General features: G+C 39.3%; 2 protein-coding genes across 4 annotated transcripts in view; one reads left to right on the top strand and one right to left on the bottom strand.

The window, feature by feature from the left end:
* pld1a (phospholipase D1a) overlaps nucleotides 1-5,390 on the bottom strand; it is a 34,620-nt gene extending 29,230 nt beyond the window's left edge. For 2 of the 3 annotated variants that reach the window (XM_085379225.1, XM_085379224.1), the window contains exon 1: nucleotides 4,111-4,301. The gene's annotated coding sequence lies outside the window, so the exon portion shown is untranslated. Of the gene's footprint in view, nucleotides 1-4,110; nucleotides 4,302-5,317 lie in introns of those variants that run through there. The other variant, XM_085379226.1, reaches the window with a different exon arrangement.
* A 2,746-nt stretch (nucleotides 5,391-8,136) lies between these two features.
* ghsra (growth hormone secretagogue receptor a) lies at nucleotides 8,137-9,761 on the top strand. The gene is made up of 2 exons (XM_085342504.1): nucleotides 8,137-9,099; nucleotides 9,328-9,761. The coding sequence occupies exons 1-2, from the start codon at nucleotides 8,184-8,186 to the stop codon at nucleotides 9,639-9,641; spliced, it is 1,230 nt and encodes a 409-aa protein (XP_085198630.1). The 5' UTR covers nucleotides 8,137-8,183; the 3' UTR covers nucleotides 9,642-9,761.
* The last annotated feature ends 3,992 nt before the right edge of the window (nucleotides 9,762-13,753 follow it).

Here is a 13,753-nt window from a genome sequence, read left to right as displayed (position 1 = left end):
ATGAGAAAGTGGTACTAATAGTTAACTATTTAATCCATTATCAATACTGTACTATTGATTCATTCACAGAGCAACAATGGTTCATTTTTCTCTACTGTGTGCACACGTTGCATTTACAATCCCTAATTTGGTCCCATAAAGTTTGCTCAAATATACAAACCTATGACTTACTTCTCTCTGTGGTTTTATAACAAGCAAAAATGAGATATTTATGAGCGTCTTTGCACCAGAGCCTCTAGCAGCCCTGTTCCTGTAACAGTGCAACGACCCACGAGAGACACATGGGAAAGAAGACAAGGTCACAGCGGACGTGTATCTGCAACCAGAAAATATATATATATATCTGCATCCCATATCAGTTCTGTGGCTGCTGGTGTCCCAAATCAAGTTCAGCCAAGAAGTATATATTTTGTATATTTTGCAGCTAAAAGTTTGGCTCACTCCTAATATTTTGCAGAAAGACAAATCAACATAGATACTTGCCTTTTACATATTACTACAAATAAGATACTTTCGAGCAAATCGTGTTGAGTGCCCTTTTCAGATTACAGTTTTGAGGTCTATACAGTGCATAAGTTCTTATAAAAGAAACAGAAAGCAGCGAGACCTTATTTTCTAAGGTGTCTCACATCTGGAAACATGATTCTAATTTACACAGCAACGTGCTGTTTTGGGTGGGAGCTCACACTGCAGTGGTTACTTCTGGGAAATGGGTTGTGTTCTCGGCATGAAGCTTAAACCAAAACCTAAATATTTTGAACAGAGCCGTCTGTTCAAATATGCTAAAAGGAAAATATTCTGCTGCTTCAGGGCATCCTGTTGGCAAAAGGGACTTAGATATGCAACACAAACATTTTTTAAACCATCAAAGGAGATTTCATGCACCAGTTCTAAAATCTTGTGTTTTCACTTCTCCATTGTATCTCTAAGTCATCACCTTTTAAGGTGTCTAACAGCTTTGAAGAAGCAAAAAGATGCTTTAATAATAGCTCATTAAACTTTAAATCTTCAACAGCGAACGGTACTTGCATTAGTGACTCTTAACTGCACTTTTGTTTACATTATAGGTCAAGCAAAGACAATATAAAGCCATTACACTGTGTTTTCAGGGCAGCCACATACACGGTTCATACCAGAAACTGCTAAACACATCAAAAGACAAAAATACAGCGCCCCACTTCTCTCTGATACATTCACTAATTACGCTCAGTGCAATCGATGCATCCTGTCTTTTTGCACAAAAAACAAAAATGTCATGCAAAAACACGTTCATCTAATGTCTACCAAATTATAAAAGAAGATTAATATCATCATGATATAATTTTTTGCACATTTTTGTTGTATTTATGAAGATTTCTGAGCAACATGGAATTAAAAATGAATAAAAGTTGCTATTCAACCTTCTGTTTAGACAGATTTCCCGTTTATGGTCTGTGCCATTGCATTGTGGTAGAAAACAGATTATTGTTTTGTAGATTACGATAAAGAAATAAAGTAATCAGTATAAAAACATCAGTATATTATCTATCCCTCAAACAGATTGGAGATTGTGGGAAATCACCTTCTCAGGCAGACTAAGATATGACATATGACACACGCTGATTATATGTTTTTGACACAATAACAAACTCTATGACTACGATCATCACTGCTTATTTACAATTTTACTGTAAAAACTTTTCTTAATCACCTCTAAAACGGACTCTGATGTCTGCATATATGTGTTGATAAAAAAAATCATTTTCAGAGCTGCTTCTTGAATCCAGAAGCACTACTTAAAAATGCATTTCTACCAGTTGACCTCAGCATATTTGTCCACCTTACATTGGCATCCAGTACTCCTACTTTTCTCCCTCTATAATAAATCCGCTTGCAATACATGTTTTAAAGTGTCAAATCATTGAAAGGAACACTGGAGGCGGACTGAACATGTCAACCTCAGCAGAGGTGCTGTCACGGATTATCCATTAAGTGTGAGGGAAAAATAGGTAGTTTGTGAAATGTACCATCTATCCTAGATTCCTGTGCGATAGCCAGTCTGACATTTATGAAGTGCTGTGGCAAACACAGTGATTGACTGAAACTTTTTTAAATATACAATGCATGTAAACGGCATTTTTGCATTAGAGACTACAAGTCACACGCCATGGTACGTATATAGCAGCGCAACAAAGGTAACATAAATGTAGCTTGGCATTTATAGACTGAACAGTGCCAAGCTCCTCGTGGCACAGATGGTACAAAGATAGAGAGAAGAAGGGAGGGAGGGAAGCAATGAGAGAGGTCTGTGACACCTCTTTTTCTCTGCCCACACTAAAGCTGCCTATTATCTAATCCTTAACACCATGGATAGGGGGATTGGGATGGTCAGAGTGGCAGAGAAAGCAAGACATACAGTAGATGCCAGAAAAAGAGAGCGAGCAATCGTCATCATTGCCAGAGTGTCGTTCGGCTGATGGTAACACAAGGCATCATTGTACTGAGGGAGTGAGAGAACTGCTCCCTCTCTCTGTTTCAGCCAAGCCTGATTCGGCTCGACCAGTGTGGCCAAGTCCGAGGCTGGAAACTACTAAAGTTTAACTTGCGCCAGACCACTGAAGTGACTCATGATTACAGTGGTAGGAAAAAAGTATAGAGGATCTCTAAGTTCTTGAATTGAAGGGTTGGTGCATGCAAAATATAATTTAGTGCTTTAGAAAGGAAGCACTATGTTCAAAAATAGACACAATATGAATGCAAACATCTTAGGTGCAGATGTGTTGTACTGTATGATGTAGTATGAGTGTCAAATGGCCCAGTGAACGCGGGGAAATGTACATCGTGGAGAACAGCAGCAACAGGTTGGTCTCCTGGTTCATTTCAAATACATTGAAATAGCTCGTCTACAGACTTGCTCTTGAAAAGTCAATGAAAACTGTGAGAATTTGGAAAAGAATATATATATATATATATATATATATATATATATATATATATATATATATATATATATATAATATATATATATAAGAATATATATATCTATAATGCTTTAATTATAGAGATATATTTTAAATCGTAGTTGGAAAGCCCAAAATAATATTTGATGGTGGCACATTGTCTGGTATTACACAAGCCAGAAGTTCACATCTGGATTTAATTTGTAGTACTAAATCTGAGAACCTTGCTAACAACACTGATCCCCCCTGTCTCTTCTAAGCAGCAAACTGCAATGATGCAAAACTTATTATGCTACTTTTTTACTTTAAAAGAATGGTGGGTGGTTATAGCAAAGATCGTACCCAAGAAATCGTCAGCTCAGTATTTTTCTTACTGTCCAACAAATATTTAATAACAAATACATCACACAGCAAGCACAGCAAGAAAACACATAGACTTAGGTCGATAAACTTAAACGCATGCATTTAAAGCCTCAGGCAGGAATAACAGTAATAAAGTTTACTGTTTAATAATGCTGGCACCACAACAAAAAGTATTGAGGTCATTGAATGCCAGAGGTCAGTATCCAGTATATCTGTTGCAAAGACAACAGAAGAACTGCAGAGGGGAGGGGGCTGGTTTTCTATGGGCGAACAGCAGGAAAAAAAATATCTGCAGTCTTCCCATGACATTCCAGCTGCAGCAACCAGTTTTCCCACAAGGCATGAGAAAGGGGACATCAGGCCAACACACAAACAGACATGCACACACGCACACCTGTGAAGTCTTATGCAACAGGTAAAACATTATTTGTCACAGCATTACACTGGTACAAAGTAACCAACAAAAAGATCAGGAGATTCATCTTCACACCTCACTATAGCAGCCACTCTTTACATTTTACACTTTACTTGTGACTAAATCTTAGTACAGCATATATCATTTTGTGACAAGGAACAGAAACAGTGATGCACATTAACCACGTATTTGCTCTGCTGCAGCTCAAAAAGAACTAATCCAACTTGTTCAGCAGTACTCCAGTATAATCCACTGTACATTTCTTGTCCATGATTCCAGTGATAACCCAAAGCCAAAGAGTGTCACAGACACATATCTCCCAAAGCCCCTGGACGCAAATAGAACAGAGCAGACACAAAAACAAACAGAGAGTCAGAGGGACACATTACCAACCTGCTCTTTCTGTGGACGTGCAGTCCACATGTTGCTTAGTCTGATCCACCTGGCTTTACTCAATGTTGGGCAAAACTAAAGCAACTAAGACGCCTAAGCAGACAAAGAATTGCACAGCAGCAGCAGCGGCGACAGCAGACAGCTCCTTCTAGTCTGCACTTCTGTAAGTGTGGCTGGGAAAAAAAACTAACAGTGAACTCTCTCCAACTCCTCAGGAAGGGAGGGGTCACACAAACTCTAGGCCAATCACAAAAAGAGACTCTTCCCATAGCCTTTTCTCATTGGATAAAAAATAGTGCTGGACTTGTGCTGAAGTAGGAGGAGTACACTTGGGAAATTCTTTGACACTGACTCTGCCTATTATCTCATCACTTCTCACTTTTACTCATTCTCTGTTATTTGTTTATTTTTCTTGCTTTCCATTATTTATAGCTCATCTCTCTGTGTATCATTGCACATGTCACTTGGGTGTTATACTAAATATTTAAAAATAAGAAGAAAAAAAAAGAAAAATAGTTAGGCATTTGATTTGGCTGTGTCTTCACTTAAACTTGGTGTATAAATACAACTTATACTCCGTATGTTTTGCCTTCAAACTAAAAGGAAAGCGATCTCTTCTTCCATCTAGTGGAATAATTGATGTACTGCACCTCTGTGCAGGCCGAGTAAAGCCAGTAGTTCTCGAGAGTGTATATTATGGGTTTGATAGGGACTTTAACCTGAAATCGACCACACCCTGGAAACACTTTCTCAGTTAACATTGCAGATAAAAATGTAACCACAAACCTTTACCACATTTACCACGTGCACTTGACACATGAAGGATGCTAAATGTGCTTCATTTTCAAATAAAAATAGATGAGAACTGTCTTTTTCTAAATAAATAACACACATTTTCAACTCTACTAAAAAGAAACGCATCTGAGACTAAAATAAAAACATGACATAACAGGTAATACAACCAGTTTTGCTGTTAACTCGTGTTGTCTTAGAAACAATCCAATTTTGTCCATGTAAATAGTGAGTCAGTCTGTTATTTGGCATTACTTCAGTTGTTATGGGCACACCAAACCACGACGTTTGACTGTGCAGTACAAATGTCTAAAGTTGTGCTTTAGACCATTGTACAAATACGCACTTGCATGTGTAAACACACGCATCCAATGGTCTGTACACACATCTATATCAAATGATGACAGATACATACCGGAAACCTTCAAAGCACGGCTGTCCCGAAAGCTAACGACAGCAAGATCAGTCTTTCTCAAGTCATTTCTAACTAACCGGCTTCGTCTCCTCGCTTAAACACACACACATCATAATTCAGTGGTCATAAACGGTGTCAGCTGGTAAGCACTGAGCAAAGGGCAGAGAGATAACACCAATTGAAACATGAGAATCTCATCCGTGCAGGAAAAACAGAACTATGCTGCCAGTCAAAGGTGTGATTTTTGCTATTTTATTTTTGTTTTTGCTTAAGACAAAAGGAAAATAATCTGATATATCTTAATTATATGTCATTAAAAATGGTGATAAGCCTCTCACTCTTATCGAGACAATCCTAACCTACCCTAGAGTAATTATGTAATTAGTTTAGACCAACCAGTTCAGTGGGGCCGGGGCCGGAAAAACTGCATTGTGGTGATTGGTCTGCCTTCCATCCACCTTTTTGGGCGTTTGCACACATACATTCACTCACTGCATTTCTTATACTGCTGACTTAACACTCTCTTGTTAGTTAGTAGAGCAGAGATGCCAGAACGTGCCCAGAAATTATGGTGAAGGCTAAGTTATGTTGTTGGGCTTTTTGTGACAAGCCCCACAAGTTTGGAGGTCATTTTGGTTCCAATAGGCAACTTATACAAATGTGATTTGGCAACTTGAAGTCCATTCATAGTGTATATTGATCTACAACCCAAAATTCTAAGTTACTTCTGTAAATAAAGACAGAATGCAATGGTTTGCAAATTACTTGTTTCCTATATTTAACTGAATATAGTAAACTGAGAAATATTATTTATCTATCCATCTATTTTCTTAACCATTTAAGAAGTAGCAATTAAGTATAAGCTTTAAATTGTTTTTGCAAAGTAGGTTTGTAGGTGAGATTGTTGTAAAGTAACACATGTTTATTCAAATTCATGTATTCTTAGATTCTGAACATTTCAGTGAAGAAATAGATGTTATTTCGTTGTGGGAAATGGTATAATGTACATTGTTGTCCAAACTAGAGAATGTTTATACAGCACTGAACATATCAGGGGGTAAATTTTTAATGGCAATCTGAAAATGCACAAGATCGTTATCAATTATTCTGTTAGTGTTACCTGCGTTTTTGTTTTGTTTATTGTATTTTAATATAAGGCAGAATGGCCAGTTATCGTGCCAGTTCTTAGGGCAACATATAATATATTGTGAAAGTTAAATAGGTAATGGGCAACCAGAAAAGAAAGTGTCTTTTTCTGCTTTGTGCAAAGGGGTCATTCATTATAATCCATATTTCTAGGGCGCATGAGACCTCAGCAGCAGCTGCTTCCAGGCCCTTGGTTGATGAGCTAAGAGGTGGAAAACGGGCGGAGAAAGCCTATGTGAAGACTTGAAAATTGGATCACACGACAACTCTGGATCATGGGTGGGAAATGGAATTTATTATGTTAGTTTCAGTTAGGTTTTGGCGCGTTCTAACCCTTTTTGTGTCTTTGTGGGCTGATCAGCCACTTTTTAAGTTTCCCTTTTGTCTCATTTAGGTAGGTTAGTGTTTGTTGCCAGCTTTTGAGTAGAGTTCTGTTACTTTGACCTCTTTTATGGGCTCAATATTTATTGTATTTTTATTTATTTTATTTTATTTTTTGTATAATTTAACCAAGTTTGTTTTATGGACTTTAACCCTTGCCTGACTTTCCTTGTCTTCTTGGTCCATCACATCATAAAACAGAGAGAGAGTCGACTTATTCTCCAAATGCTAATGAGGAATACTCTTTCTCATTGGCTGGTGGTAAACACAAAAGGCATAATTGCTTAAAATGCTGAAACCGCTACCAATCACTGCAACAGTACCGGTAGGTGGTGTTGCAGCATCACACTCAGAGCAGACCCCCACAACACAACCACTTCACTTGGGTAAGATGTTTTGCGCACCGGGAATCATGATCCACACACTGGATATGCACCATAACTACAGGAGCAGAACAGAAGTCTGGTGTTAAGGTGGATTTTTTTCATCGGTCTTGACTGATATTTCTTCTTTAACCATTTGGACTCTTAGATTTTTTATTCCATTGACAATGCATCGTTCTTTCGTGGTGTTTGTGAGTTTTATTAAACTGTCTCCCTTCCGTCAGACAGTGATTGTTTTCACGCTAGTTGTTATTTGCCCGTTTGTGTTTGGCTGAGTTTGAGCGCCACTGTCATTTGCAGGACAGATGTTTTTTTGCTGCTGCCGCATCATTATGACCCTGAGTCTGACTCACCATCACATGCTGCCAGATGCAACTCGTCAACCGATCCAATATTTTGCTTTTTATTTTGTGAAAACGCGGGGACTTGCTGCCGCTGATGGGGACTCTTTGGGGCTTCTTAGCGCATGAAGGACCTCGGGCTTCTGGTGGGTTTCACAAATATTTTTTTTAAAGATGGAGAAGATAAGATGCGCTTAAATGTTAGATTTTTAAATACTAGATCTGTTTTTATTTTCTGTCATATCCGTTTTTATTGGAGTATACATCCCCAAAAATTTCGGCTGGCGATTTATAGCTTGCGAATATCCGGATGTAATGCATTTTGTAACCATCACTCCTACTCTTCAGGTACTTTTGGAACACTTTAGTGTGCGTTATGAAGATGGGGTGGATAATTCGGATCGATCTGAGATGGCCTCATATTTCTGTTATAGTCTGTTCAACACCGTCTATGTCGTGTTTGATCTTCAAAGTAAAGAAGTGTTAGGCTACACAGGATTGCTTGCACCACTAAGGATATTACTTGTGTTCACGCCTGATCTCCTCCGTTACACGTTTTTCTTAACTCCGGAAATCAAACAATGAATAACGCAGGTGAGTGCGGCATCGAGGGGCATGAGGAGTCCCAGATCCAGGGTGACATCAGCAGTCAGGGTCAGGTGCGGCCGGGAGAATAACCCAGAGGCAACAATGCCCTCCTGGCCCAGCCAACTGGAGTGCCTCCACCATAACTGCACCTGGGAGGAGACCAACAATACCATAAGCAAAGCTGACCCTTCCCCGCCCCCTCTCAATTATTATTCAATTCCTCTCCTAACGGCCATCACCGTCGCCTGCACACTGCTGTTTCTGATAGGGGTGGCCGGGAATGTTATGACCATTTTGGTGGTCAGCAAGTACCGGGACATGCGCACGACCACCAATCTGTACCTGTGCAGCATGGCGGTATCCGATCTACTCATTTTCCTTTGCATGCCACTTGACCTCTACCGCATGTGGAGATACAGGCCCTGGCGCTTTGGAGACGCGCTCTGCAAACTCTTTCAGTTTGTGTCAGAATCAAGCACTTACTCCACCATCCTCAGCATCACCGCCCTGTCAGTAGAGCGCTACCTGGCGATCTGTTTCCCATTGCGCGCCAAGGCTCTGGTAACCAAAAGGCGCGTAAGAGCCTTGATTTGTCTGTTATGGACAGTGTCCCTTTTGAGCGCAGGCCCTGTGTTTGTCATGGTGGGAGTAGAGCAGGACACCATGGGGCCACTAAACTTCAGTTCGTGGATGAATGAGTCTAACTTATTCCTGGAGGCTGAGGACACCCGAGAGTGTAAGATGACGCACTATGCTGTGCAATCCGGTCTGATGGGGGCCATGGTGTGGCTGAGCTCCGTTTTCTTCTTCATGCCCGTGTTCTGTCTGACAGTGCTCTACGGCCTGATAGGCCGTCGGCTGTGGCAAAGGCACCGGGAGACGAACATGAGCAACCGCGTGTCTCACAGGGATAAGAGCAACAGGCAGACCATAAAGATGCTGGGTAAGTTTCCAGAACGCGCAAATTATGCAAAAATTCTAAAGTTCTTACATGATTCGAGTTTGAGTTGTCGACACATGAAAGACACCTTAGGGCTTTAAACTGTGTTCATATTAAAGTGATATCAGTTCAAATGTCCAAATAAAGATATATATGTTTAGGTAGAAAATGTTAATCAGCATCTCCTTTGACTAACCCCTGCTCCTTTTTATGTTTTTTTTTTTCCAAAAGTGGTTGTTGTGCTGGCCTTTGTCCTGTGTTGGTTGCCTTTCCATGTGGGTCGCTACTTGCAGTTCCGCTCTCTGGATGCTCCTTCCCCGTTGCTGTCGTTGTTATCCGAGTACTGTAGCTTGGTGTCAGTGGTTCTCTTTTACTTGAGTGCTGCCATCAATCCCATCCTCTATAACACCATGTCGTGGAAATACCGGGGTGCAGCGGCGCGCCTCTTCGGCCTGACCGACAGCCTGCCGCCACGGGGTCGCACAGCGAGCACTGTGAAGGGAGATGGCTCAAACGGCTGGACAGAGTCTACAATCAGCTTTTGAATGCATGGCCTAAATGGCTGGCGTAATGAATAAAGCTATTAGTCGTGGATCTACATTACTCACGTAAAGGCCCTAATTTCTGTCAGGGCGATGCAAAATTGTGGTGAGCACTTGCCTTTATTTGACTGGAATCAAAAAGGATGATTAAAAAAGCACGAGCCATAAACGCTCCACATGCATAAAACGCTTTCTTTTAAATACAATTTGCTCAGTTACTTGTCTTGTTCGGTTATTTCAGCAAGTGCCACACACTATTCATAGAAAACAATTGAAAAGCAAAACTGGTGAAGTGCAAAAGTCACTGGCCTGAAATGCTTACAGGATATCAATCAAAAACAGACACGCACGCCTGTGTGCTCACGTATAAATGTCACGCACATCTACAAATGCCTTATACTGCATTTATATTCTGGATGACAAAGAAAGCACTGTAGAATTTGCGGCACAGCTCTGTACTCATTAAGACAGAGGCAGAGGTGCAGTGTGTATGTGCATGTGTGTGGAAGAGATTTTTGCATGTGCTATGCAGGCCAAGTGTCATGCTTTTGGGTATGCTTTTAGTCACGTTACATGAAGATGTCGTGGGTTACTGTTATAAGTTGTCAAAATTCCCAGTGGGCACTTTTATATTCAAATCAATGCTGTGTTTGGGATCAATGGGGTGAGTCAACAGTCCCTGTGAGTATTCTTGTGAATCTTTGTGGTGCACAGCCTTTGCTTTTTTTTGTGATTGTGAGACAATTTATATTTCCAAAATATGTATCAGTCTCTGATCTTGTTGAATGTATTTCACTGTTAAATGATCAGCACTGTTTAATCTGTAGGACCATCAGAAATGTGTATTAGGGGGTGTGGGGGGGTCCTATAAGGTAGCAACGCAAAAGGTTTTTACAGGTCTTATGACTCTGCAAGTTTAGGTCTGGTGCATACACAAAGAAAGCTGCCTGTTAATGTATAAATAAACATGTTAGCAGTCACTTTCTGGGCCATGTGAACTGTGCACCATTTTCCAGCAGTGTTATCCACATGTTTTCAGTCACCAGCTATAGTTACATATGTTGCACTGATTAAGCATACAATGCTATCTTTTGCTGTGGCTGTAAACACAAAACGTTATTATAAATTTGTCTAATTTACCAATAGCAATCATGCTTTTTGCAGCCATATTTATGGCAACAAAAACATTCATTTTCACTAGTCCTGCTTCTATACAAGTAGCTTCCACTGTAAGCTAGCCCAAGGCTTCACACTTATCTTTAGGAGACATGGTTTTCCACTGACAAACGAGAGAAGTGAGTTCTCACACGATGTAAACTGTATAATATGTGTCTTCTTTTTCTCATTTAACAATTTACTAAAGCCTGGAAGATGAAAAGTCTTCATGGGTGATTAAACAGCAGATCATGGCATGTAAAGTGATTTTAAATGTTCTCCAGTCTGATGAAGTGCTACAACAATGTATAAGAAAGTTTTAAAATAGATTTTCCTTTGAGCTTGTGTAAGATAACACAACAGGTGGAAATGTAAAAGTGGTACATTTTGTAAAGTGATTTGTAAAGAGCCTTGTCGAAAAGATCTTTGCTATAATTTGTATATAGATGCTTTGTAATGCAGTACACTCAGGTGGTTTACGCAGTCCAAATCACCACAGCAGCTTCCTTGATTTAAAACATGGCCTCATGACTTTGAAGAATGTATCTGTTAAATTAATGTTTATGACCATATACTGATAACATGACATGCTTTTATCAATCCATACTTATTAACAGTCAAAATTTATTGCTTTTTTTTTTTTTTTTATTAATCTATGTGACTATCTTCACTTAGTTAATGTGTATGTCTATGATAATGTCTTGTAAAAGAAACAAAAAGTTTCCTCCTCTTTTGTACACAGTATTCATATTCTTTGTGTAACCGACTCGACAGTCAGAAAGTTGCCCTCAGCAGATATGAGATGCAAACTGCAATCAGGGTTATTAAACCAACAAACACCAGTAAACACCTTCTCAGTCACATTAAAAAATAACAAAAGATAACAATAGGGTATGCAGTCATTTCTCCATGTGGCCCAGCAGTACCCCACTATATAATGTTGGCCTCAAAGGGGTTTAACACTGGCCGAAGGGACACTGCAATGTGCCTCTCCCATCTCAGCTGACAGGATTTTCTTGGTGCCACCAGGCTCCATTCTATCACATTAGATAGCTTATAAGACAGCAGGTGCTGCCAATATGAAGCAGACCTCAAAAGAGCACTCATTCATCACTAAATTCCCCTCAGGTACTTGATCAAAACACTTACAGGGGAGTCAGCAAAAGCCTTTGAGTGCAAAAATGTTCAGCAGATTGAAAATTAGAATGACTATGAAAGGTAATGAAGGATTCACAGGGAATTAAAGCTCAAAGTTGAGTTGGTAACTCACAGGAGAAGTGGGTGGATGAAAGGTGGAGAGAAGAAGAGATCTGAAACACAAAAGTCCACATGAAATACCTCAGTGGAAATGGACAATAAAACACAAGGTGAAAGAGAAGAGGCTCAAACAGTGAATCAGAAATCACAAGAGCTTGTTTAAATGAAGGTTGTGAGTGTGGATAAATGAACATTACACAATTAGGATGAGAGTGGAATTAAATAAGTATTTTTAAAAATGCAGCACCTTTTTTTTATTATTTTGATACCAGTTCAGACAAGCTAATGTTTGCTGGTATACCAACACACTGACTGTTTACAAGTACACTCACAGGGGTGGACCAAAAATGAAGTCATCTGCAAATGGGATAGTGCAGATGGTTCAGACCAGGACAAACGCAGCTATATTTTTTCATCAGTCTCCTGATGATGACGACAAAAAGAATCCTCCAAGAAGCTTTCGTTCAAATAAGATTAGGCATCTGTGTCCACACTAGTGGCACCTAAAGTTATTGTCAATCTCCTTCATCCTGGTTGGGACAAGCACCCTGTGTCTGTGCTAAATTTTACATTTAATTCGATAGTCAAGTGAAAACATTAAAGGCATCATTATAAACATCAGTCTGTACAAAAGAACCCCAGCCTGCAGTTTTTTGTTAATACAAAAACAATTGCTTAAAAATTTAAGTCTAAATAGTTCAGTATAGACTTTTGAACATGAAATGAATATGAAATGTTGATTTTCCCCATGAGGAATACGTACATAACCCTATCAGTGTATTAGCAGTCTGGACTGTTAATTATTAAGCTATCAATTTTGACCCAAACATTTGAAAGCCACAAAGTGACACTTTTTGTTTTGTTTCTCGGGAATCTTTGGAAAAAGGTTCCTGCATTAAAAATGTGAAAACTGGAACACCCGACAGTGAAATCCTACCACTTCCAGTCACTAGACTTATACCATATTAACCTATAGAACGGTATTGTTCAACAAAAGCTACTGCAGTGCACTTAAAAAAAGGATTTGTAGTTTGACTAGGAAAATAAATGTTTGATTTTCTTTCATAAATGTAATCTATGGTCTTTTTGTTAAGACAAAAAGACTAATGTTCCTCTGATGCCCTTGGATTGCCTGTGATTGAGGAATATTGACCTTGCAGTGCTGCAGTTTCTGTCCGGCTGCTTTCAGGGCCAGCAGGGCATAAAGTCTGTGATTTAGTCTTGTCACAGCTTTCTGGTTAAACAGTATTAAGGCCACCAGAGAGTAAATCTCAACATGACAAACCTTCACAGACACACATTTACACTCACCTCAAATCCTTGAACCCTAAGTGACAAATTAAAGGCAAAAACTATTATATTAATGATTTGCGGTGAAATTTCAAATGAATTACAGTGCTCGTAAGATGAGCTCTCCAGCTGAGTAATTCTAATTTAAACCCTAATATTATAAATATTGATTATCAGTACTCTATGTTTACAACAGTACACAAAGATGATGCAGATGAAATGACAATAATGACCCTCTTATTAAATCTGAAAGATACAAATCAATACTGCCACAGAGAATGTCAGAAGTGTGTTTATACTTGTTTCTCCACCCTATATTGATGTATTCAGCTGGTTTGGGAAGTCCTATCCAAAAAAAGAACAAACCAACAAACTGCAGAGCATCATTGTGTTGAAGCGTAATGTTGACATTC

This window comes from Diplotaxodon limnothrissa, linkage group LG19 (genome assembly GCF_057381915.1).
Source record: "Diplotaxodon limnothrissa isolate DT_005_m linkage group LG19, D_limnothrissa_male_GT1.1, whole genome shotgun sequence".
In the NCBI taxonomy this organism is placed as follows: Eukaryota; Metazoa; Chordata; class Actinopteri; order Cichliformes; family Cichlidae; genus Diplotaxodon; species Diplotaxodon limnothrissa.
This window is presented reverse-complemented; position numbering and strand designations above follow the sequence as displayed.